Source organism: Euprymna scolopes, chromosome 41, assembly GCF_053919585.1.
Source record: "Euprymna scolopes isolate OS-2025 chromosome 41, ASM5391958v1, whole genome shotgun sequence".
Classification (NCBI taxonomy): domain Eukaryota; kingdom Metazoa; phylum Mollusca; class Cephalopoda; order Sepiida; family Sepiolidae; genus Euprymna; species Euprymna scolopes.
Genome location: NC_136522.1, coordinates 65,304,996 through 65,332,515, shown reverse-complemented (window position 1 = coordinate 65,332,515; position 27,520 = coordinate 65,304,996). Strand labels below are relative to the sequence as shown.

At 34.4% G+C, this 27,520-nt stretch overlaps 1 protein-coding gene across 1 annotated transcript in view; it reads left to right on the top strand.

Moving 5' to 3' along the window:
* The first annotated feature begins 10,369 nt into the window (after positions 1-10,369).
* Positions 10,370-27,520, top strand: part of LOC145266562 (TNF receptor-associated factor 6-like) — a 40,085-nt gene continuing 22,934 nt past the window's right edge. The window contains exons 1-3 of the mRNA XM_080122380.1: positions 10,370-11,011; positions 16,286-16,390; positions 19,307-19,452. Of these exons, the coding sequence (XP_079978506.1) occupies positions 16,349-16,390; positions 19,307-19,452 (188 nt within the window). The 5' untranslated portion in view covers positions 10,370-11,011; positions 16,286-16,348. The remainder of the gene's footprint in view (positions 11,012-16,285; positions 16,391-19,306; positions 19,453-27,520) is intronic.

The following is a 27,520-nucleotide window of genomic DNA, read 5'->3' as shown; positions in this document are numbered from 1 at the left end:
CAGTTTAGTATATAAATTTAATGCAAAATTGTTCTTCATTTCTGGTCCGATTTCACATTTAAGGACAGTTAACCAGTTTTTTTGGGTTTTTTTTTTTTTTTGCTATGGGAGGTAAATTAGGAATTTTCCTGGCAAGTGTTCGTCTGAGCTCCAATCTATGGCCACCCCCTCGCCAAACTTTCACAAGAAACACTCGTCTAGCTGAAAACACTATCAATAATTTCCCTCATGCTTTATCCGTGCCTAAATGTAGATTTCATGAACAAAGCTTCTTTCTTAGATCTGCACACCTGTGGAAATGTCTTCCGTTTGCCTACTTTCTAGCTGACTACAATATGGTGGTCTTCAAGTCTAATGTAAACAAGTTCTTGATGAGCCGTCCCTTTAAGTAATCCAATTTACCAAATTTCCACTACTAACGATTACTATGATATTGTCCCATTGACTACTGTACGCTCTTTAACCCTTATCCTCGAGTGGCCTCTAGGCCTTGATAAGCGGTAACTCCTATATAAAAAAAAATTGTTATTTTTTGGTGGGAAGTGATTTCGTTTTGTTTCATGATATTTTCAGTCGAATTTGTAGAATAGTGATGATGAATAGTAATTGTCTGTATTTTTGAGATGAGGTGTTTTCATTGATTGAGATTGTCGGACTGACTTCCTCATCGTGTTCGATGTACCCCCGTAATAATAATAAAGGGTTGGGTTCGAGACTCCTAACAAACGGTTCCCCAGTTCGATACAAAACACCTGACGAAGGCCGGAGGGCAAAACGGCCGAAACGTTGTGACAATAACAACCAAGATGAGGAAGTCAGTCCGACAATCTCAATCAGTGATGACGAAGTTGATTTCAATTCTTAAAATAACTTTATTGTGTTTTGGAGGTTCCTTTTTAGGGGTTCCAATTTGGGAGGAAGATTTTTAGAAAGGGACGATTTTAGGGAGACATTTTCAGTGAAAAATATTTTTAGGGGTATAATCAAATGTGTGAGAATGAGAGATATGATAAGCACAAGCAAAATAATGAATTCAAAAGCATAAATTCACAAGAGATTTCATTTTTAAAATGGAAGTTTACATAGAATGTTAGTATTTTTATAGTTCTTGTAGAACAAGGGGAAGTCATTAGTTGTGATATCAGAGAATCTGAGTTGATAATTTAATGGCCGGGAATTATTCTCTAAAAAATCATAATTTAAACTTTCGCACTCATTTTCAAAAATGATATTTGATTAAAAGTTATTCATAAGAGCCAGTGTTCATTTTTTTTCGTTGTGAAAAGAAAGATTAGTGAGAAAAGTTAGGAATATTTAAATGAATAAGGTTGTTTTTGATAGGCAGACGATAATGAGAAAAAGTTAATGAGTTGAGTATCCGTTAATGTCTGCATGCATATGCTTATGACTGCGTGTATGCGCGAGTTGAAATAGCTACCCTTAAGCCTGACAGAGAGGCAAGGTGGGCAGAGGCAACATAGATCTTAGCTCCGTCACAGATTTTGGCTCAACTGTTTATTCATAAAAAATCTCTCTTTTTATGCATTCAGGGGGGATCAAATCGGCAAATTTTATAAATTCAGAGAAATGCATCTGATTGGTTGAGAATGTTTTTTATTTGTTTTTTTTTATTTATTATTAATTCAAGCAAGTGAATGCATCGAGTCAGCTGCACAGAAACGAGTTTAAACAATTTTTTTTTTTTTTTTTTTTTTTTGAACGCTCAAGAATAAACTTTGCTAGGTACAGGTTTGTCGAAATTTTGGGGTTGTCTCCAAAATTCGTCTTTTATGGAAATATATCATTTAAAAAAAGGAAAAAGAAAGGTAATTCAACAATTCAGGTAAAAAGGGAGAAAGAACAAACGCAAAACCCTAAGATTAAATTCAAACGTCCAAAGATTTATTTAGGGAATTATGTGACCAGTTGCTTTTTATTTCCCAAAGCAATGGTAAGAATTTACTACTTTAACAAAACAATAAAGAAAAAAAAATGCATATATATGTAAAAAAAAAAAAAAAAAAAAACAAGGGGGAAAATATTACAGAAGGGGGAGGACAAATACAGTGATTGCTCTCGACATATCAAAGGCCTTTGACAAAGTATGGCATAAGGGTCTACTTCACAAGATTTCCAGCTATGGTATAACTGGAAATGTTTTCTCAATCATTAAATCATTTCTCTCTGATAGGCTCATAAGAGTAGTGGTAGATGGACAAAAATCGGAGGCCTGCAATATAAATGCTGGAGTCCCTCAGGGGTCAATCCTGGGCCCAACTCTCTTCCTGATCTACATCAATGACCTCCCTAAACACATACTTAAATCATTCGTTGACATCTATGCTGATGACACGACCATCTACGGCAACACATCAAAGGCCGTAAATGACGAAGTTCTCTCGGATTCTCTCTCCTCTGATCTCGAGCGCGTGGTTCAGTGGGGGAAGATGTGGCTAGTTACCTTTAATGCATCCAAAACCAAACTCCTATCCTTACATCATCAACGCTCTGATCCCCAGCTGGCATCAATTGTGATGGATGGCTCTCGTCTGGGTGAGGCCCCGTGTTTTGACAAGCTTCTGGGTTTGACCTTTACTCCTGATCTGAAATGGAACACGTACATCAAGTCTGTGGCCAAGGTCGCAGGAAAGATGGTGGGATCCTTCTACCGCTCCAGAAGATATCTCACTACTGATGCAATTCTCTATCTATATAAAAGCCAAGTACGGCCAAGGATGGAATACTGTTGCCATATCTGGGCAGGAGCTGCCAAAAACAGCCTATCATGCCTTGACAGAGTACAAAATAGACTTCGTGGTTTAGTGGGGGATGCCCTTTTCTCTTCCCTGCAACCCCTCTCCCACAGAAGAGACGTTGCGAGCCTATCCTTGTTTTATCGTTATTTTCATGGCAGGTTCTCGTCTGAACTCCAATCCCTGGTCCCCCCTCGCCAATCTTTCACGAAAAACACCCGTCTAGCTGAATCCACTGTGAAAAATTTCCCCCACTCTATATCTGTGCCTAAATCAAAACGCGGATTTCATGAGCAAAGCTTCTTTCTTAGAACTGCACGCCTGTGGAACTCTGTTCCGTCTGCCTGCTTCCCTCCGGACTACAACTTGGATGTCTTCAAGTCTAATGTTAACAAATTCCTAATGAACCGCCCCCCTAATTAAACACTTCATAAAATCTCCTCACTAACGTGATGTACTTACAATAACCCTTATCCCTGAGTGGCTTCCGGGCCTTGATAAGTGGTGATCACTGTATAAAAAAAAAAAAAAAAAAAAGATACCATTGTTATGAAGTTGAGTGCAAGATCTCATTTCAATTTATGAAGTTTTCTCACAAAGAAAACAACAAAGTAGCAGGAGCAGCAAATACATTATTGAATTAGAAGGGACAAACCCAACCATGACAAATAATAGCAGCAGCAGCAGCTAAAAACAACAATATTTACAAATTTTACAAAATACCAAAATACTCAACTTTAATTGGTTAATTTCCGGCAGTTTGATTGGCTGTCAAAATCCAACTTTGACCAATCAGAAGAGACTTGCTGTGGGAGCCGGGCACCTGCTAAATTTTTATTTAAAAGGTGTTTTCAAACTACTTATTCTTAACATAAGTATCTGTAATGTAAACTATTCATGCATTTGTGAAACAGTTAAAAAAAAATCTGATGACTCCCACGTACCAATCTTTCTATTTTGATCCCTTAGCAGCCCTTTTTTCCGGATGAAAATGGATTAGAAAGTTTTTTACGCATCTGAATATCCTATATACCAAATTTCAAGTCTGTAGATCAAAAATTCGTTGAGTATATAGGTTGAGAAGTCTCCTCACACACGCACACACACACATTCTTACTTTTATAGATATAGATTTATTTAAATACATGTTTCGTAACAAAAATATGTTTTTTGTCTTTGTGTGTAAATATATATGCCAAAGCCGGTGACATTTTTGACATATTCGTTTCTTGGTAATTAATTCGGCTATATCGTGCTTATCATTTTAATTTAATGTCACCGTTTCTGTAATTAAGTCTTTTAACGATATATTAATACAATATAGGTCAGCTGCTCGAATTACTCCCTCAACGATTATATCCATATTTGTTGCCTATCTAGGTACGCGCAAAATGGATGGTTGATCCCCAAAATATAAAAACATTTTGTCCTCTCCCTTCAATTAAAAATTCATCAAAATTTAAAATTAAAGCCTAGGTTAATTGAAATTAATATAATTCGAAGAAAAAATTAATTTCTCAAACTAACGATATTATCATTCAGGTTTGTACAGGGTACCTATTTATTATGCCTCCCCACGGGACAGAGTTAGACACCAGGGTCGTTTTTTAACGTGGAGAAAAGGTACAAAAATAAAAATTGTCTCAGTCGTGAAGGATTTCTCCTCCACCGAAAGAGAACAAGAAATAGAAGTGCAGCATCTGAAGAACAGATGGTATTTATTTGCTCCCCCACTGAGCAAATTAGGCACAAGGCCGATTTTTAAAGTGAGGAGTGAAGGGGAAATGGGGACCAACTCCCCGGGGAGTAGGGGAGCTGGATAGTGACAATTGGTATGAAGGGTTGCCCCTACATTGACCAAGGTCTGATATGTGGGGCTATCCTCACATATAGTCTTTGCTTGCAGTATCTGCCGGAACAGATGGTATTTATTTGCTCCCCCACTGAGCAAATTAGGCACAAGGCCGTTTTTAATGTGAGGTAAAAACCAGCTCCCCTAAAAGGGGTCACTCTGGTTACCAAAAATAATAATTGTCCCAGTATAGAGGGTTTCCCCTCCATTGACTGGTACAAATTATCTTAAGTGCAGCATCTGCCGGAACAGATACTACACTTTGATCTTGTCCCGAAGGCCAAGTAGTTTGTACAGGGTAGAATGATAAAATTGTCGCCCTAGAAAAGACGACATGATTCCATTTCTGTTTGATGAAAACCGGTTATCTTTTTTTGTTGCGGACCATCTACTAGTTGGCCAGTTGTGTACAAATCCCAAGAGCGATAGGAGTCTTCTCTCATGTCTGAAAGTGACACAATGTACAACGAGTGAGATCGGAGATGCGCCATTGTACATCTGATGCTCTCTACTGATTCAAGTTACACAACAAGACCATTGCCAGCACCCTCAAAATGCATTGCTGGATTGCCACGAATAACAGGGTGATGAAAACAAAGTTTCCAGCCACGTTTATGGTCTTTGGTGTGCTTTCAAGTGAGTGCCACATCATGCCACCTCACATCTTCAAAGTTGGCTTGAGAGTCAACACCAAAGTATATCTGGATGTGCTGAAAAGTGTGGTGATTCCTCGTGCAATTAGGTGGACGCTGGCAGACCCTGGGTGTGGCAGCAGGACCCAGGATTGGCTTCAAAAAGAGTGCTACGACTTTGTACCCTTCTCTCACTGACCCCCCTCCTCCTCCGACCTGAACCTGCTGGACTACTTTGTTTGGTCATACGTCGAGAACATCACCAACATGACCTCCCACAACACCAAAATCAGCCTGATCACCACCATCCACTGAGTATTCGCCAAGCTCCTGCCGATGCTTCTGAAAAAGGCATGCTCTCAGTTCCGAACCCATATCGAAGCAATGATTGAGGCTGAAGGCTGCTACATTGAATATATATTAGCTCTACTACATAATGACGTAACCTGAATTGATTTTTTCAATAAAAGTTTTAAAATAAAACTGTGGTGTTGTTTTATTTAGGGCGACAATTTTATCGTTCCACCATGTATTAGAATAAACAGAGGCACAAAATGTTGCCAAAATAAAAAACAAATATGTAACAAATAAATGTTATCAAAGGCAAGACTTTTCTACCTAATTAGATAAGTTTTTAGTGTTTTTATTCGATGTAAAATGTTAATTCGGTTTCAAAAACAAGTCATGTTGAGCGCTACCGAAGAAAAAAAAGAAAATGGCCGTGACGGTTGTAAGTGTTACCATGACATTTATTGGGTAGGGTTCTACCACAATTTTATTTTATTTCTTTTTCTGAAATGATTATCTAGACTTCAGAGATGTAAAGAGACATTGCTGCCGTTTTTCCTTGTTCTCCGGTAGCACTCAATATTACTTGTTTTTTTCGAACCAGATAAATATTTTACATTAAATAAAAACACTAAAAACTTATCCAGTTAGGTAGAAAAGTCACTTATCTTGCCTTTGGTAACATTTATTTGTCATATATTTCTTTTTTGACAACTTTTTCGTACCTCTGTGGATTGTAACATAAACTCTATCATTGAATTCAGCATTGTTTATTCAATATTTTCACCCAAAAATAATATAATTGCAAAAAATGTGTCATGTGATTTTAATAAGAGCTTTGTTAAAAAAGTAAACAGGAAAGTTCGAATCGTAACAAGGAAGGTAATTATTTTCTGAAAACTTTGAAAATCTTTGGTCAATTTAGCAAAACTCAATTTTCGCTAAGTATATTCAGAAACTGTTTTTAATAAAAATTTTATTAATAATTAACTTTCTACCCTATCGTTTTTCGTAATTTTTTGATATGTTCATTATTCCAACATAAGAACTAAGTAGATACTATTGGTGTTACTAGGAATTCAATATTTCGATTTTCGAATTTCGCTCTGATAATGAAGAAGCACCCATTTTTCATTGTATTTTTTTAAACACGTTAATATGCATTTTTTTTTTTCGTTTTAGAGATTAACTTTGGTCTTTTATCTTTCAAGCAATCAAAATTTAAATGTAACTAAAAAATTAATTATGATAAACCTCTTTTAAGAACTATGGTCATATTTATTCGGTCATTTTTGGCCAATATTATAAAAATGAAACGGCGCTTCTATATTATAATAACGAAAAATATTGACTTTCAAATGAAACAAATGGTACCTACGTAACTATCAGGTCTCCAATAGTAACATATCCAAAAATTACGAAAAACGATGCGGTAGAAAAATAATTATTAAAGAAAAAATTAATTTATGAAATTAAGCAAAATCACTGTTAGGGTTACTAAAAAACAAATGAAGCACGCATGGTCCCCCGTGAGTGCACAGTGAACGAGACATAAAAAATGACTAAGTTCAATATTTGCCCCCCTCCCCATTTAGCCTAAAAAGTCACCAGAGGACGTCAAATCCTGGTGAACATGAACAAACGGGTCAGTTTTAGGCCTTAACATACGTAAATTAACCATGCAAAAAAAAGAAATGACTGTCCATCATTTGCTCCCCTCCCATTTTTGCCCCAAAAAGTTCCCAAGGTCTTAACATATTTAAATTAGAGTTCAGCCACGGCTACCGAGAGAGTAGGTCAGTGAACATGACAGAGTGATGTCATTACCGGATCAACATGTAGGTAAAGTCACAAAGGTGCTTAAAGTTTCTGGTGTTCAACCACGTAGCCATAAAAAATATTTTTCATTGCCTTATATTGTAACTGTTGTAATTATTTTTATTATTCTCCTAAAGAAAAAAAAAACAATTCTCCATTTAAATTATTATTACAATTATCAAAATTGCACATTGGAATAATTTTAATCTAACAAAATATAACGGTAAATGAACTTGTTTTTGAAATTTTATTTCTATCGAAGGAAGTTGAATATTTCATTTTATTTTATTTTTTTTAAACTGCAAAACAAACAATTTTTATATGAGAATATTTTTTAGTCGGTTCTTTTAATGATAAATAAAACTTTTCATTGAGTATTTCCAAATATTTTAAAGTTAGAAGCATTTTTTGCAACAGTTTTTTTGTTTTATTTTTGTTTTCTTTTTGCTTTTTTTATATATTAAAACGATCGATGAATTCAATATTTTAGCACCGGGCGTAATTTATTTCTTTGAAATATATTTAAAACTTAAGTTTTTGTTTGTTTGTTTGTTTTATAACATTTTATCTGTAAACAATTTACATGACTAAAATGGGAAATGAAATAGGAAATTCTCTATTCTTTTCTGAGACATACAAACATAAATTCATCTTAAATTCATTAACTAATCAGTTTTAATTAAAGTTTTGATATGAACTAAAAATAAAGAGTACATTAAATTTAGTTAACATATTTTCTTGTGTTTTATCTTATAAATAAATGTACGCACCATGCTGAAATAACATTTAGAAAGACATTCTTAACAGGAGGGGGGGGGGCTTTCTAACTATTTTGCACGTTCACCTAACAATTTAATGAAAAAAAGAGATATAACAATTTAATTTAACTTGAAAATCCTATCTAAATATAACATGGTGCATACACTGCACAAGCACCATTATTATTATTATTATTATTATTATTATTATTATAATAACAACAACAATAATAACAAAAAAGGTACTTCACAGGGAATTTGGACCCTGTGTAAACGGATTTTAATTTAATGGTTGTTCCCTAAAAAGCGCATACGCAAAAGGTTTTTATTGGTCTATTTAATCACAAAAACTTTTTTGAAGGTACTATTTGAGGTAAAAAAGGCCAAAAGCACATTATTTGAATATTTATGAAAAAATAAATGCAACAGAAAATAAAAATATTTAGTGTGGAAAATAATAATAAAAATAAATTAAAACAAAATGAAAATAAAATAAAAATAAGCACAAAAAATATGAATCAAATTTAATTAAAGAAATAAAAAAAAAATTCCAAAATAAAATATGTGCTCGATTACAAAAAAAGTGTATGTGAAGTGCCAAAAAACTGTAGATGAAATCAACTGGCGCCACGCCAACTAGTTGTGAAGTGTCAGGGAGGATGGAAAGTCAGAGTTGGGAGAGTACTAACCAGACCTCCACTGGAAGTGTGCAGTTAAAATCTGGTACTTTGCGGAGGCATTTTGTCACCCAAACCGCAGGAAACACGATAGCCAATGCTAACAAGAAATCAATGGCAAACGACTGTTGCATGCAAGCATCTGCACGAGTGGTCAAGAGGGGGATAACATTAGAAATCTGGGGAGACTTGTTGTCACTCGGTCTCCAGCAAATACCACAGGTTACTGCCAATGAGCGATCAACGATGATGGCCTATGAGACAACTCCTAGTGAGTGAAATAATAATAATAATGTCCTCTCCTAAATTCACCACCACCCTGATTTAATATCGTAGATGTTTACTATATTTTCTTAGATTTTAAACAAGGTTCACATTATGGTATGATTGTCTTTTAGTAGTTATGTGAACTTCATTCCTGTATTCATGTAATCTGCACTGATATGAAAATGAAGACGATAGCGGAGTATAAGATTCCTAACCATGTAACTGATGAAAATATGCTACACGTTTTGATGAAAACCATGGGGAAAAATGAACAGAAAACCAAAACTTTAAATATAATTTCTATATTAAAAGTAATAGTTATTTAAATATTTCAACATATAATCTTGTGGGGAAAATCCAGCTCCCCAATAAGGGACACTCTGGATAGGAACAAAAATAAAAATTTTCCTAGTCATGAAAGATTTTTCCTCCACCAGCCGAGGACAAAAAAGTGAATTATAGCATCAGAACAGATACTACACTGTGATCTTGTCCCGAAAGCCAAGAATTGTTTGTGTTTTATGTTTCTTTAATTGTTTGTTCCCTAAATTCAGGATTCAGTTTTATCAGTATTAGATTGTATATTTCTTTAAAATTACATAATTTTACATAGATAATGTTTATATTTTATATTGAATAATGTTCAGTTTTATTATTAATCGAATTGCGTTCCTTTCTTTTCTAACATGTTTTAATGTTTATTTTAAAAATGTCGTCATATAGTATTGACAGTAACAGTTCAACAAATCTTACCTACATTGCTTGCAGGCATTTTTCAATTAACAGGCCTTCTATATATCGGTGGCCGTGGTTCAGCACCATGTAAAACTGCTAAATAGACACACGCAAAAGTTTTTGGACAAATATGGTAAAATAGTCCCAAAAATAGAGTGTTTTTATTAGCCTTAAAAGAGCCCTGGGGCACAATCAAGAGTTATCGCGAATTACAGACAAACAAAATTATGTAAAAATCAGTTAGGTACAACTTTTCAGAAAGTTTTTAAAAACCCAAGGCATCAATTTTTTTTTATTAAGCACAAAAGTGTCAATTTTAGCCATTTTAATCTGAAAGGCACCCCTAGGGGAGCAACTGGAGTTTTCCCGGAAAATCCGTTCTATTACTTTTTTACTCATATCATGTTTAATGTTTGTGCAAAATTTCAAAAAATTCCAAAGCGTAGTTATTGAGAAAAGTGCGGCAGATGAACGGACAAGGATGAATTTACAGGCTCACCTTCCTTTTGTCGAGGGACTAAAAAAAAAAAAAGAAAAAAAAAAGAAAGAAAAAAAAGAAAAAAAAAAAGAAAAAAAAGGCAAGTCAGGGTTGTATGACTTTATAATAAATGTTTGAAGCCAAATTTTTCTTGACAGGGGGAGATAATTACGGCACGTAATGAACGTAATTCAAAATGTCGGAAAATGTTATTCCTCATCTAAACTTTATCGAAAACTGTTTTTCATTAATAATTATTTTTCTACCATATCGTTTTCCGTAATTTTTAGATATATAGTTATTTGCGACATAACAATTACGTAGGTACCATTTATTTTACTTGAAAATCAGTAATTTTTTTCGTTATTATACTGTAGAAGCACCAACGAAACTGTTGAACTGAGAACTGGTTTCGCCCGTCACCGTTTAGCAAGTCTTCTTTTTACCCCGGCATTTTCTTACTTTGTATATGGGTCTATTTGATTAAAAAAAAAAAAAAAAAAAAAAAAGATACCGTGTTCAGGATTTGAACCTTCCTCGCCAATCTTGCAAAATATTACTCACGTGTCCGATCTCCTAAATGTCAATTGAATGGACCCTTTCTTGTTTTGTTGACGACGTTTCTTTCGTAAAACAACGGCGAATTATTTAAAAATCTTGCGAAAAAGACGCCGGTTTCTGGTGGGTTAAGGCATATTTAATATCGGCCATATTTTTTTTTATATTAAAAATAAGTGCCGAAACTTCGAAGTCGTAAGTACAGCAACATATATTATTCTATAAAATTATCTGTAATCATTACTTATGCCGACATGAATTATTTTCAAAGAAACTAGAGTTTTGTGACCTTAAACTTTTTTTGGGTAATTTAGCAGAGAAACCAACAAACAACTATCGGAAAAAAATATACGAGAAATATGTTATCGTAATCAATAAAAGTTAATGTTATATTTACCTTGCTCATTTGTGTTGGTTTTCAAGTAGTTTTTATTGCTCTTTATTTAATCTAAAAAATCTAGTTTTTCCGAGCGGATTTGAAAAATAAAAAAATGGCAGCATCTTCTTTGGAAAGTAAACCTCGTCTTGAATTCTTTTTGTATTTTACGATAGTACCCAGCGTACTATAAACATTCTACCCACACACACCCATGTTAAAAAGGGCTTTCGAGGCTGGGTGTTTATTTCGAAGGCTATTCTTAGCATGGGAAGGTTGGGGTGTTTATACTACGCTATGTACTCTCGTAAAAAAAAAAAAAAAAAAAAATTTAAAGCACTTGTAAACCTTGAAATCAAAACGAGGCTTGCTTCTTCCAAAGAAGATGCCGCCATTTTTCTTTCTTTTCAAATTCGTTCGGAAAAACTGAATTTGAGATTAAAAAGCAATAAAAACTACGATACTAGTGCACTTATTGATCCGTGCTGAAATAACGTTATTTAAAAAACATTCTTAACGTGGGGGGGGGGGATTGTACCTATTCTGTACTTTAACCTTACAATTGAATAAAAAAAAACACTAAACTTGGAAATACGATTTAAAAAATACCGCGGATCAGTAAGTGCACTGACTAGCACCCTTTAAACTATTTAAAAAAAAATAAATAACGCGGACCAATAAGTGTACTATCATCAAAGCTACTTAAAAACCAAACCAAATAAGGTAGGTATAAAATGAACTTCTATTATTGCCTATAGTAACATTTTTTTAGTGTATATATATATATATATATATATATATAGTTGTCGTTTTTTGCCTTCTCTGCTAAATACCTCCCATTTTTTTAAATGTTTACCGCAAGTTATTAAATTAAAATTGGGGTTATATTATAATCCACAGACGTACGAAAAAGTGATCAAACATTAAAAAATGTTATCAAAGGCAAGATAAGTTACTCTTCTATCTGGAAATGTTTTTTGGTGGTTTTATTCACTTTAAAACGATTAATCGGTTCGAAAATCAGTGCTTATTGATACATTTGAAAAAGAAAAATGGCGGCGGGTTAACTGTTAAATACGTGAAGTTTGGAAAAATGAGTTAAAACTAAAAAATTATATAAAATACTGTTAAAAATCCACCAAATATGTCACGGTAACATATTGGATATAATTTTTTAGTTTTAACTCATTTTTCCAAACTTAAAGTATTTAAGTTAGCTCGCCGCCATTGTCCTTTTCAAATATCAAACACCACTATATTTTCGAACCGATTAAACATTTTAAAGTGAGTAAAACCATTAAAATCTTTTCCAAATAGGTAGAAGAGTAACTTATCTTGCCTTTGATAATATTTATATTTTGTTTGACCACTTTTTGTACATCTGTGGATTGTAATACAAACCCTAAAATTGTTTTTGGTTAACTGTATTTTCTCTAAAATAATTGCTAATTTAGACTAACACAACTAAGTTTTGGTGCTTAAGATGGTCGACATATCGATTTTTAATGTTTTAAGCAAAAACAATACTTGCACATCAAAAATACTCATAGGTGCTAGTGCACTTACTGATCCACGCTATTTTTTTAAAAATCGTATTTCCAAGTTTAAAGTTTTGTTTTATTCTGCGCGAGCCTTTTCTAGTCTCGCACAAAAACATGCATTCACATCTCAAGTCATATTACTTGTCATATACATACATGCACACAAACATACGCGCACATGCACACATATTCACGTTCGCTTACATACTCACATTCACATGTATACACACACACGCGCTAACGTACGCACATGTACGCACACATGGACAACGTCACTTCCCTTTCAAAGGAAATCCACACATGCGCAAAAGACCACCAAAAACAACTATAAAAGGAAGAGACAAGCTGTTTCCAACCCTTTTCGGACCAGCTCCCGAGCTGAGAGGTTCGACGAACCAGCTGCCTCCCTTTCGGGAGGTGCGCGCCCGTGCTTCTTCACGCCACTCGCTACCATGTGGGGGCGAAAAGAAACAGTCCGTACACTTTATATGCTTTCTCTCTCCATGAACTGGATTGATAGTCTCACTCTTTCTCTATCTACATATTGAGCCGGAGAACACCTCCACCTAGCTGACTGCTAACATGTCTTTGTCTACACACTGGACTATCATTCCCATTTCTACTACATTACTCGCTTCTCTTCCCACGTGCGAACAAACGATAGTGACCCGAATGGAGATGTACACACATTTCCTTTTTCCTTCTATACTACCAGTCCCGCAACAAACGATGGTTACACCCGCGTGGACATGAACACGTGTTATACCTAAAACATTCATTCTTTCAACAGTAAATAAACGACACGTTTATCGATTCCAGTCATTGAGTCTTTGTTTCCTTCATTCCATTCGTTTCATTATTTTCTTTTGTAACCGGATTAGGATTTATATATCTTAGTCCTCCACAATTCAATGGTTAAAGTACAGAATAGGTACAAAATACCCTCCCCTCTCCATGTTAAGAATGGCTTTTTAAATAGCGTTATTTCAGCACAGATTAATAAGTGCACTAGTACCTACTAATATATTCGAAAATTCATAGAAAATTATAGTTAAGCGTAATTTTTACGAAAACCTTGGAAATTGCATTTTTCCTAGATTTGAACACCTTGAAAATTGCAAATACAGTGGATATACTGATCTTCCTTTTTGCCACTTCAGTAGCTGACGTTTTGTTTTAGCCGATAGCGATAGACTTTTGTTTTTTACTAAAAGTACTATAGCAGTTGCTCTACTCCAGAAATGTTCGTAATTCTTTTATGTATTACTATTTTCGTCATGACAAGTAACAATCAATTTGTCCCTTAACAAGCACTTTCATCCCCTCCTTTAACGACAACTTGGCATTCACGGTTAGTGACCTTTTTATAGGTACGCTGAAAACGAATATCACATTTAAATTTGGGGCACACAAGTTTTCTGGGGGTTAAGACCTTTTATAATCCAAGGTATCTGTTTTTACTGGCGGCCATGTTTTTCCCAACTAATGCACATAACAAAACACTCCTTCCTCGCCATATGAAGAATGGCGACCGCCACTGAAATTCATTAATACTTTGTAAAAAAAAAAAAAAAAAAAGTCTTAATATCCAGAAAACTGACCGAAATTTGAATGCGATATTCGTTTTCAGCAGACCCGGAAACTTTAAGTCATTTAAAAATTTAATACACACACACACACACACAGTCTGTACTCGTCACAGAACGAAGATATACTGTGAAAATCACGAAAATTGATCAAGTAGTTTTTTTTTTAGTAAATTGTCTAAATTTTTAGCGAATTTAAGTAAATTGTATCTATTAGAAAAGTCGATAGTTTCAATTGATTGTCTCCCCCTTATGTTGAATCCAAATTCATGCTCGATCAAAAAATAGCGCCTCGCTTCGTAATACAAAATTACTTGCTCAAATTACGTGACTCTTGGAATATGACATCTTCCTTCTGTGACGAGTACCTACACCAAATATTTTTCGGCACTTCGTTATTAGAGCGAAAATAAAAAATATTAAATTTCAAGTAAAATCAATGGTATCTATATAACTGTCGTGTCGCAGTAATGAACAAATCCCTAAATTACGAAAAGCGATACGTTCGAAACTAAAAACTTAATTAGGTGAACAAATTTTCTTCCTCATCCTTGGAAGGGGTCGGGGACGCATTTAGTATAGCTCGTATTTTATTTTTTAGATTTTCACTTCATGGTACCCAAGTTAAATGTTAATCTATTTAATGACCAAAACTGGATGTTTACCAGGGATAATGCTTCAAAAAAAAAAAGAAAAAAAAAAAAAATTAGGTTGAAAGTTCTGACGGAATTTTGAAGTGATTACGAATGATTTTTGTAAATAAGCTTTCCTTATACCTTTATCATTTTAAATAGCGTTTTTCGCTCTATCTAATCGTTTGAATTACAATTGTTTCAATTACAATCGTCTTTTCAGTAGTATACAAGATAGTGCAAATTTGCCTTTTTTTTTCTATTTCAATTCAAGCTAGGACGAAAAGCTGCTGAAACTGGTCGCGATATTAATGAAATGTTTGACCCAGAAACCACTAATGAACGCACAGCACAACGGTGGTTTAAGAAATTTCATGGCGGCGATGACGTCTTGAAGATGAGCGTAGCGGTCGTCCATCAAATGTTGACAACGATCAATTAAGAGCTTCAGTCGAAGTCAATCCATGCATAACTGTCCGGGAACTTTTGAATTAGACGTAATGTAAACAATGATTTCCAACCACTTGAAAGTTTGGAAAGACAAAACTTGATAAACGGGTACCTCACGAATTGAACGATAACCAAAAAACACCGTTATGAAGTGTTTTACGCAACAAGAACAACCCGTTTCTCGACTGGGTTTTGGCTTGCCATGAAAAGTGGGATGTCTAATAGTGATATTGCTTCAAACAAAAACACTTTATGGCTAAATCTCTTGCAACCAAATGGCCTGGATGCTAAAGATGTTCAGGATAGGATACCTGATATGGAACTATAAATGACTATACATTTCGGTTGACAGATCAAATTGGTCCTACTGCAGTTTACTTTTATGTGTGCTTTTCTTCAAAAATTGTCAGGTTTCCGCCAAATCTTTCTTGGGGGAGGGGCGGGTCCATTTTTTTATTTTACACAATGTACTGTTTAAAAAAAATTTGTTGCAATGACTTTATTGATTTCATTAAAACTTGCCGTCTGCTGACGGCTTATTTCTGATTAGCTAATCATGTCGGCATCTTATGGATGCTTACAGTAACCTGCTGGCGCAAAATTGGGTCAGATGTTGAATGTCTTTATTTAACGGAAAACATTGAGTGTTTTATGGCAATGAGAAGTTTTGTTCATGGATGTTTAAGTTGCTTAATTGTCGATGCTGAAGATTTGCATGCAGTGCTACCATGAAGACCGTAAATAATTTCCTCAATGCTATTTTTTAGGTGGGAATGGTAATATTTACTGAGTGAGGGCAAATGAGTGAAGGGGGTGTTTTTGTTTATAAAGAACTCATAACGATAACTTATAAGAATTAAAAATGAAACCCTTTCTCTTTTTAGGAATCCGATACTTCTGAAATTGGACTTCGTTTGTTTTTTTTAACGTATTGGTCGGTTTTACAAATGGCCAGACATATTGACTCCACTTCAGAGAACGTTACAGAGGTAAGAGCATAATTTTCATTTCAAACTAATTCAGGGACTGTAACAGCCACTGAGCGGATCGGTAGTAAAGGTTGTGCTGTATTATTCACCAGGGATTGAACTCGGTTTCACTTGCAGTCTCTCACTCTTGTACAGGGTTCAAGAGTCGCCAACCTGATAGGTCCTGAACTGTCATCTAGGCTTCAGCCTCTGTCCCATCGACGAAATGTTGCATCCCTCTGCTTGTTCTACAAGTACTTTAATGGTGAATGCTCTGACGAACTACAAGCACTTGTACATTGTTGACGTGAATACCCCCGATAAACCCGACAAGCAGCTAAATCCCACCCCTTCATAGTAGAGATCCCTAGGTGTAAGGTCTTCTACTCCAATAGTTTCTTCCCCACAACTGCTAGACTTTTGAACTCCCTTCCAGGATTCTGCTTTCCCAACTGTACTGACATGCAGAAGTTCAAGTGTAACGTGAACAGACATCTTGTAACTCATCTCCCTTCATAATTCCCCTGCAACTTATGCCCCCGATAGTAGCCCCTACTTCAAAATGGCACTGTACCTTGTTTGGGGTGAAAATGGAATAAATAGAATCTTTTCTGCGATATACAGGTAACACAAGTATTACGACATTCCATTTTCCTCATAAAAAGGTATAGAATATTAAAATATTTTAGAACGTTTTCGGAACAATCTAGAATAATAAAGAAAATTCCGTGCAGAAACTATAAGGATGCCGCACTAGAAACTGCATCAGTTTAGCAAAGGTGTTAATACGAAGTTGCTACTTAAGAACTACTTAAGTAATGTTTCTAGGATGAAACTCCAGCCGAAAGAAACTTTCAAAACCAACCACTGCATCATTTGAAGAAACTGGAATTTCGGTAAATATAAAAATTTCTTTATATTTTCTCACTGACCAAAGAACTATATTAATCTTTTCTAATATTAGATTTTACCCATACATAAAACATTTGATTTGAAGTTATCTCCTTTTTACCACGAATGCTATAGACCTTATAATTCACTTTCAAAGATTGTAGCAGTAGTAGTATGAACAAAGTGTTTACTTGTAAATATTTTGCATGTTTTATGTTAAAATAAATATTTTAATTCTGAGTTTTATTAATTCTTTTAATTTGTTGTGCATTCATATCCCTAGACAGAACGTAACAATCTATATATCTATAAAAGTGAAATTGTGTGTGTGTGTGCATTTCCTTACCAAATTACTGTCAATTTTCAGTCTCCAGACTAGAGATTTGACATAACTGAAAAATAAAATTTCAAATGTTTAGACCAAAAGTTGGCTGAGAGATCAATTTTTGTTGAAAACTTTGACCCAAATTTTGACCCCTTAACACTTGTTTTGGGCTCAAATCAAGTTAAAGTTTGATCCATGTCCAAGGAACCTACATCTAAAATTTAAAGTGTTTAGACCCAAAATTGACGGAGTTTGGTAGAATTTTCAAAGGTCAAATCGTTGAACTTTGACTTCTTAGCCAAATTTCTGACCGAAAACCGATTAAAAAGATTTTTACAAATCTCAATAGGTACAAAACACCCTCCCCATGTTAAGAATGGCTTTTTAAATAACCTTATTTCAGCATGGATCACTCTCTGCATGAGTACCAACTTTATATTTGGGTTTTAGCGGAGGAAAATTGGTCTAAAAGTGAGAATTAAAAAAAAAAAAAACGGAATTTGCCAAGTCAAGGTTGAACAATGGCATTAAAAATATGTATGCATAACATAATAGCTGTTGGCTCATGTTTCAATTTTTAGCTTTGCAGCAAAATCTCCCTTTTACCTTCTTCATAGCTCGGGCCTTAACGTCAAAGGATAAAAGTAAATTGTAATCTAAACGTTTAGGTTTCGATTCTCGGTGGTGACGCACAAAACGTTTTTTTTTTGTTTTTTTTAATTATTATATAAGTTTAAATCATTACTACAGGGTGACCCACTTAAAAATAGTCCGGAAAAATGTAGAGAGGAGGAACATTCTTTTATTTAAATTTCCTGTGGTGTTATAAAAGATGCTGGAAGTGCTCTTCGTTGTCATCTATGCGTTTCTGGATTTTCTTTTTAAATAAAGTTTTTAATATGAATATCAATACAAAAAAAAAAAAAAAATTGGTACTAGTGCACTTATTGATCCGTGCTGAAATAATGTTATTCAAAAAGCCATTCTTAATGGGGAGGGTGTTTTGTACCTATTCTATACTTTAACCTTACAATTGAATAAAAAAAAAAACTTAACTTGGAAATATGATTTTAAAAAAATAGCGCGGATCAGTAAGTGCACTAGCACCAAAAAATTATAGGAGTATACATATATATATATATATATATATATATATATATACACACACACATATAATTGGAATGTCTTGAATAGTTTGGGTTCTTTAAGTTTTCATTAAATATATAATTAGGTGCTAGTGCATTTACTGATCCGCACTAATTTTTTAAATCGTATTTCCAAATTTAATTAAAGTTTTTTGATGTTTTTTTTTTTTTATTCAATTGTAAGGTTCCTATTTACAATGCGCCCCCCCCCATCCCCACGGGACAGTTAGACACCAGGGTCGTTTTTTTTAATGTGGAGAAAAGGAAAAAAATAAAATTAAAATTGTCTCAGTCGTGAAGGATTTCTCCTCCGACAGAACAAAAAATTGAAGTGTAGCTGCAGCATCTGAAGAACAGATACTACACTTTGTTCTTGTCCCGAAAGCCAAGAGGGTCATTGTAAGGTTAAGGTATAGAATAGTAAAGTTAAGGTATAGAATAGGTACAAAGCACCCTCCCCTCCACATGTTAAGAATGGCTTTTTAAATAACGTTATTTCATCGTGGATCAATAAGTGCACTAGTACCAATAATTAATACAGTTATCAATAATATTTTTTGTTTCTTTTATTTTTAGATTGTGAATGAAACGTTAGACTATGACCTTACCCGTAATGTCGATCGTCGCTTCATCTGTCCAATTTGCCTGGGTATAATGCGGAAGCCAGCCCAGACAAAATGTGGTCATCGTTTCTGTTCCGATTGCATCTTGGCAGTGATTGGGTGAGTGTCTATCTTAATCGAAACTTGCAAAAATTCTACGTTGCATTAAATAACGAATAGCATACTTTTTACCTTTTTTATATGAACATTTAGGTACCACTGCACACAAGTATGTTCCAGTCAACTAGTTATAACTAGACATCATTAAGCAAGGTTCTTAGTGTAGGACCCCGTTATATATGTATCCCTTTTTATGAATGTTTTATGTCAACGACAAAATATACACTATCTCTAATATGTACCCCAACAACATAACAAATGCACTTATTGATCCGCGCTTTTCAAGTTTTATTATGATATTGGTTTTTATTAAATTGTAAGGTTAAAGTACAGAATAAGTACAAACCACCCTCCCCATGTTAAGAATAGCTTTCTAAAGAACATGTGAACCTAATATAACATAACTACTTGCATGGCTCATGAGGCTTGTTACGTTCTCTTATATATACTAGCAGGCTACCCGGCATTACCAGTGGTAAAATACTCTTAAATATATTTTAATTTATGCAGATTTCATATAGAGCCAATATTCTGTTTATTATATTGTACCCAATATAAAATGATTTCAGAAGAAAAAAATTGGGTGCCATCAGCTAGAATCGAAACCAAAACATTTATAGCTCCAGCCTTAATCATTACCGTTTGAGCTATCATCAGATGGATAAGAAAATGTTAAAATTTACTCGACTTTAATGCATAAATGTATATTTGTGCATGTATAGAAATAACTTTTAGTGGACTGAAGCTTGCCAAGTTCCATTATTTTTCCAATTTTCATTCCTTAGCAGCTATTTTTACCAGCTAAAAACCAAATCGAATGTGTTCCACAAGTCCAAATCCTCTATAGTTTCGCTTCTGTAGACCAAAAATTGACACAAGTTAAGTAGACTGTTCTTTAGGCAGATAAGGTTACTTTTCTATATCTATACTTATATATAAAAGGAACTTTGTCTTTGTGTACGAATTCGTTCCCTATGGACTCTGAAACTATTGGGCCGACTATTTTGAGATTTCGCATATGTACGTTGTGTCTGCCAGTGTTTGTGGTAGATTTTGTATCTGAATGCTCGTGATAAATATCAAAGCGATAAGCGAGAAACTCCAATAAAAGAAGGAACAGTCATATTGACCAAAGTTAACTGATGTAGCCTAACATCACAAGTAGAAAGGCTCAGCATATAAAATCAACAGTAGATAAGCCGGGTGCATGCGAAATAGTTGTTTCTGTTTAGAGCATAATTAAACTATGATACTTGACTTTTGTATTTTCAACTTTAATAAAAGCCATTATATCAAAATTTTATGAAAGCAACAGGTTTTGTACACTACAATGTAGGGAAATCATGGTGAGTCTATGACTAGAGGTCCTGTATATGACAAACTATATCTGATGGTGAGGCCCCAGCTTGCGGGCTTTGGGGAGTGTGGAGCCACCCTTTAATTACCATTGCTACCAGGTCCACTCTGACCTGGAGTGGTAGTACCTGTTAGGGTCTCAACTATGGGTTAAATAGAAACCGACTTGAAAACAACACATTCTATTAAAAAGTTTTTCTTCAAAATCTTTGGATTTGGCATTAAATAACCCGAAAAGGGTTGATATGCCGTAAAACAACCAACCAATGTATGACTGGAGCAGACGATCTATTGATTTGATTGACAAATGGGTGGTTTCACCAATTTTGATAACGATAAAAGTACTGAAAGTGTAATATTTGTTGATTCTCATTCAATCCTGGGTGGCGTCGGATCTTCCTGCTATTCTTGTCCTCTCTTGGAATAAATATCGTTGGAATTCAAAATATTGAACAGTTAAAGGCGCTTTTCTTCATTTTTATTTACTGTTTAATTTTTTAATTTGTATATGTACTGTGCGTATGTGTGTACTTAAAACTGACGTGGCACCTTCTTATTGGCTATACCTTCTCCTCCTTCCTTTTCTTTTCCCCTTGTATGCTCATCACTTTCACTGCACTGAAGGATCGGTCGAAAACTATGTACTTTTAAAAAGTTTTTTTCATATTATATTCCTACACGTCACCAATAGGAAACGAATAGAGAAAATTATAAGCTTTTATACTTTTCGTATTTTTATACATTTTCTTTTATATATATTGTACAGACGGTCAGAAAAACATTGGTACCGTCGGTTTCAAGCCTAACATAAGCGTTTCTGCTTTTAAATTTATTTTTCAAGATTATATAAAAATTGTTACGCTGAAAGTTACATTCAAGCAAGGAAAATATTAGAATATTACATAAAAATTAAACGAAAAAATGTACTTAAAAAAAAAATTTATGTATATATATAATTTTTTTTTTTAAGTACATTTTTTCGTTTAATTTTTATGTAATATTCTAATATTTTCCTTGCTTGAATGTAACTTTCAGCGTAACAATTTTTATATAATCTTGAAAAATAAATTTAAAAGCAGAAACGCAAAAAAATAAATTAAAAAAGTGATAAAAATTATACAAACGTTCACGATAGGAATATACGGATTCATAACCGGAAGAGAAAAAAAATAAAAAAAAGCGCTCCCAGCTGCCTGGCGTCATTTTCAGACAACCTTTTGATTTTCTGACATTTTGAGCTTCTGTAGAATCCATTTTTAGGCTACTTCATTTGTTTTTGTGTGAACCCAGAATCTCTTGCTTTTGGGGGGCTAATTAAGTTATTTTTTTAGTATAAACAAGTTTTGTTTTTGTTATCTTATGACTTCACTAATTATATTGGAAATAGGTTGAAAACTTTTCTTTTTTTTTGTGTACAAATATTTTTTCCTTTTGGAAATTAACGTTAGGTTTTAATATTTCAAATACAATCAAAAAGTAGTAAGAAACCTACATAAAAATTATAATAAACCGGCTTTCAAAACTATCTTCCCCTATCATTTTTCCACCACTGTTGCTCGTACCTACAGCTTGCCTACATGAAAAAAAAAAAATTTAAAAAAGCAAAAACTATTCCTCCTTTTCTTAAAATATTAATTTTATATTAAAATCCGACCTTATGTCGAAAAAAATTTTAATTAAAAAAAGTTATCCGTTTGTTTACATGTCCTATGAGCATGCGCAAAAGTCAACCGGAAGTCAAATAAACCAGTGTAGACCTGATTTCGTTCTTTTCATATATGCTTATTTCTGAAATGGGTCCGCTTGATGAAGGGTGAATTAATACGTATTGAACTGGAAGTTTTTAAGTCGTCTCAGCAACCATTAACGAGCTCAACAGAAACACTTGTTCAGCGTTTCATTGCAAATTAATCTTTCCATTAAGAAGTTAATCTGTATTCGTGAGTTTATAATTTCAAACTTGGATTTAACAGTACTCGTCTGCTTTGAGCAACACCTGACTTGCTAAATCATCTGAATGCCCTTAATATTTTAAACAAATGTTATGTCTGAACTTGAACGAGACTTGTCTATACCTGTCCTTTTAATAATTTAACTACGGAGACCTGTGGAAATTCCACAGGGGACTCCTTCATATGGAAGATATTGACGTTGGCATTCTGTGGATGTTTAGCGAAAATGGAGACGCTCTGATATTGTAGCTCTTTTGTTAAAATTGCAAAAGTATTTAAGCTAGGAGGGACACAGGTGTAGCCCGGTCATAAAGTACGCTTAAATATTTTAATTCTTGCAGATTTTGTATATATTATTATAGTTAATGTTCTATCGATTTTTATATATTATAAAGTTGCGATTTCAAAAATGGCAGCTGGTGCTACCAGATCAGGCTGTCTACTGACTTCCTGAGATGAAACGCACCTACATAGATGTCTTTGTTTTTTTATTCCCTTTTGCAAAACTTAGTCATGTTCTGCGAAAACAAAAACAAAAACAACATTCTCCTCCCCTTCCCCTCCCTCGTTTTCTTTTTCCTTCACCTCCTCACCCCTTTTTTTTTTTTTTTTTTTTTTTTTTTTGCCTAGTTGGTAGGGCGATAGAACATACCAACTGCCCCCCTGCAGAGGGTAAAAATCCTTCAATGGGACCACCAGTTGACCGTTGGTGGCAACCCGTAATGCATTAAGAACGGGATCCTGGTGGTTGAGTGGAACATGCCTAGGAAATAATAACATGATACTACAACACACCACTTTGGCCCTTACTAGGCTAGACGGGAGGTTGGATAGGCCCGATCCAATCAATCGGTTGGTCATGACAAGCACTAATTCAGACAATCCAAACAAAAACACACTAACACTCAACATAAACAATAAACTGAGTTAATAAGCGATGGCTGAAGGGTCAATCAAGCTGGGAAAAAGGTAACCATCAGGAATAATAAAAATACAGGGAAATCCCATACTTGGGTGGGCATAACCATATATTGTGAATGCTTGGAAACCTCCCCATGTTTGAGTATACCAGCTATGTAGCCCTGGAGAACCGAGGCGAATGGGATTTACCCCCTCATAGTTCTTCCCCATAAGGGGCTCCGAGGAGGGTGGGGAGCATGGCTGATGAATTTTTCAAAAATTATTATGAATGCCAAAAAATCCAAGAGACCACACACAGAAATAGACTCTGACAGCGACAATGAAGATACAAACTTTCCAAGATTCATCGTGCTAGAAGCAACGTCTAATATACCGTTAACTAAAATGTCACCCTTCATTATCCAAAAGGTAATATCAAGCAAAATAACACCTAAAAATGTCAAAAAATTAAGGAATGGTACCATATTGGTAGAAGTACAAAATAAAAAACAGGCCAAAACTCTACTTCAACTACAAAAATTGCATGAAACAAACATCAAAGCTTATCCACACCAAACACTAAACTACTCCAAAGGAGTCATAAAAAACCAGGAAATCTCCGTCTGCACAACAGAAGAAATCAAAACAGAACTAAAAAACCAAGGGGTCACAGATGTAAAAAGAATCACATTTAAAAAAAAAGGAGAGGTAATATATACAAACACTTATATATTAACATTCAATTATCCTCAAATACCAGAGACCATCAATATAGGTTATGAAAGAACGAAAATAGAACAATACATTCCAAAACCTTTACAATGCTACAACTGCCAAAAGTTTGGACATAATAAAGACCAATGTCTAAGATTCTTCACATGTGGAAACTGCAGTGGAAAAAACCCAGACCACGATGAAGAAGACTGTCCAAATAAAACCAAATGCACAAACTGTCAAGAAGAGCACCACTCTCACTCAAAACAGTGCAAAATATATAAGCAAGAGAAGGAAATAATAACAATCAAATATCAAAAAAATATAACCTTCCAAGAAGCCCGCAAAGAAGTCACAAATCGCACCAAAAACTCATATGCCACAATAACCCAACAAGCAAACAAAATGTACAACTACAATGAACTAAACCTTGCTCCAGAAATTGCAAACCTAGCAAAAGAACTAAAGAACATACTTGAAGAATTAAAATCTTTTTTATCAGAACTGAAAATAAATTCTAACAGCCAAATAAAAGTCAGAAACGAACAACCCAGTATAAAAGAAAACGAAACAAAGGAAATCAGAAAAACTTCCATCAATATTGAGGAATCAATCTCTAAAGAAATGAAACCTCCTCAATTATCAAAACGTGAAAGATCCAAGTCACTAACAAGGACAAAAACAGATGTTAAAAATAAACACACAACAACAGAAAAAATGGAAATAGAACAGAACAACAAAAAAACTACCCCCCAAAAACAAAATGACAAACAAAAAACAGAATTAGTATTAATTGAAAATGAAAATAAATTTGAACTAGTTGAAACTGGTAGCCAAAAAAGACAGTCAAGACAAAGTAAATCTAAAAGTCCCAGACCAAAACCCAAAAAAAGCCTCTCACCAGAAACAAGAAACAGACCATCCACTTCCAAAAGAAACACCCAAACTAACATCGAAACTATGGACGTAGACATAAACACCAACAGTCCAAAACCAAAAGAAAATATAAACCATGACTAACAAAATCCTACAGTGGAACATAAGAGGATTAAAAATTAATATCGAAGAAATGCAAATACTTATCAAATCCTTATGTCCTGCAATAATTTGCCTACAGGAAACACACTTAAAAGAAAATGACAAAATTAACATAAAACACTACTCAATATACAACCACATAAACAAATTATCATGCAAAGCCACCGGTGGATCATCAATACTGATAAACGAAAACATTCCACACAGCAAAGTGAACTTAAAAACAAATATGCAAGCTGTTGCAATAACTGCAACACTACACAAAACAGTAACCCTATGCTCACTCTATATACCACCAAATGAAACAATAAACGAAACAGAATTAAACAATATAATCAAACAACTACCTAAACCTTTTCTACTGTTGGGAGACTTCAATAGTCACAATATATGGTGGGGCAGTAAAAAAAACAACAAAAGAGGCCAAACCATAGAAAAAATAATTAACCAAAATGATCTATGCCTACTCAACAACAAAGAGAATACATATATGCACCCACCAACGGGAACCCTATCAGCAATCGATATAACACTATGTGACCCAACTATATACATGGATTATAGCTGGAGAACACATAAGGATACATGCGGAAGTGACCACTTCCCAATCATAATAGAAAACGAGAATCCCAAGCCAGAAGACAAAACACCCCGCTGGAATTTACAAAAGGCAAATTGGGAAAATTTCCAAAATACATGTCAATACAGATTAATACCTGAAGCGAATCCTGACTTAGAACACATCACATATTTCAGCAACACCCTACTCACAATAGCCGAGGAGAACATACCAAAAAGTTCCACTACTACAAAATATAACAAACCCTGGTACAATAAAGAATGCAAAGAAGCTATAAGAGCCAGACGTGCAAACCTAAGGAAATTCAAAAACAGTCCAACGAAAGAAAATTTGGACACCTATAAAAACAGCAAAGCCAAAGCACGGAAAACTATCAAAGAATCAAAACGGAACTCGTGGAAAGACTATGTAACAAAAATTAATCAAAACACAAAACCCAAAAAAGTATGGGAGATGGTCAGAAAAATAGCAGGAAAAAATACAAAGAACCCTATTAAACACCTTATATGCGACAACACAAAGATTACCGACAAACAAAATATCGCAAATAAATTAGCAGAACAATTCTCAATGAACTCATCATCAAAAAACCAAAATAAAAAATTCCAAGCTATAAAGAAAAATGAAAAAAAAATAAAAATAAACTTCAAATCAAAAAATGAAGAAAACTACAATCAATTATTCAACAGTGCAGAACTAGAGGAGGCAATAAACAAATCTCCCGATACAGCAGTCGGCCCCGACGAGATCCATTATCAATTCCTCAAAAAACTACCAAAACCATCACTGGACTACTTATTACAAATTTACAATGAGATATGGATAACTAACAACATTCCAAAAAACTGGAAGCAGGCAACAGTAATCCCAATACCCAAACCAAAAAAAGACCATACAAACCCAACAAACTACCGACCCATTGCACTAACTAGTTGTTTGTGCAAAACTTTTGAGAGAATGATTAACGAAAGGTTAAATTGGTACTTGGAAAGCAAAAATCTAATTACAGAAAGCCAGTCGGGTTTCAGGAAAAATAGAAGCCCCACCGATCACTTAATAAAACTGGAAACACGCATAAGAGAAGCATTTGCAAAAAAAGAACATCTAATAGCAATTTTTTTTGACATGCAAAAGGCGTATGACACCGCTTGGAAATACGGAATCCAAAAAGACCTGTATGAACTAGGACTTAGGGGTAGAATGCCAGAAATTATCAGAAATTTCTTAACAAATAGAAACTTCCAAGTACGGATGGACAACACTTATTCAGTCCAAAAAGATCAAGAAATGGGGGTCCCCCAAGGCAGTATCCTGTCTGTCACCCTCTTCAACATTAAAATAAACAATATCATAAAAAACATAGACCCAGGAATTGAAAACGCCCTATACGTGGACGACCTACTTATATACTACCAATCTAAATATATACAAACAGCCGAACGCAAACTACAACTCTGTCTGAATAAAATAAACAAATGGGCCATAGAAAATGGATTTACATTCTCAGAGGAAAAAACTAAATGCATCC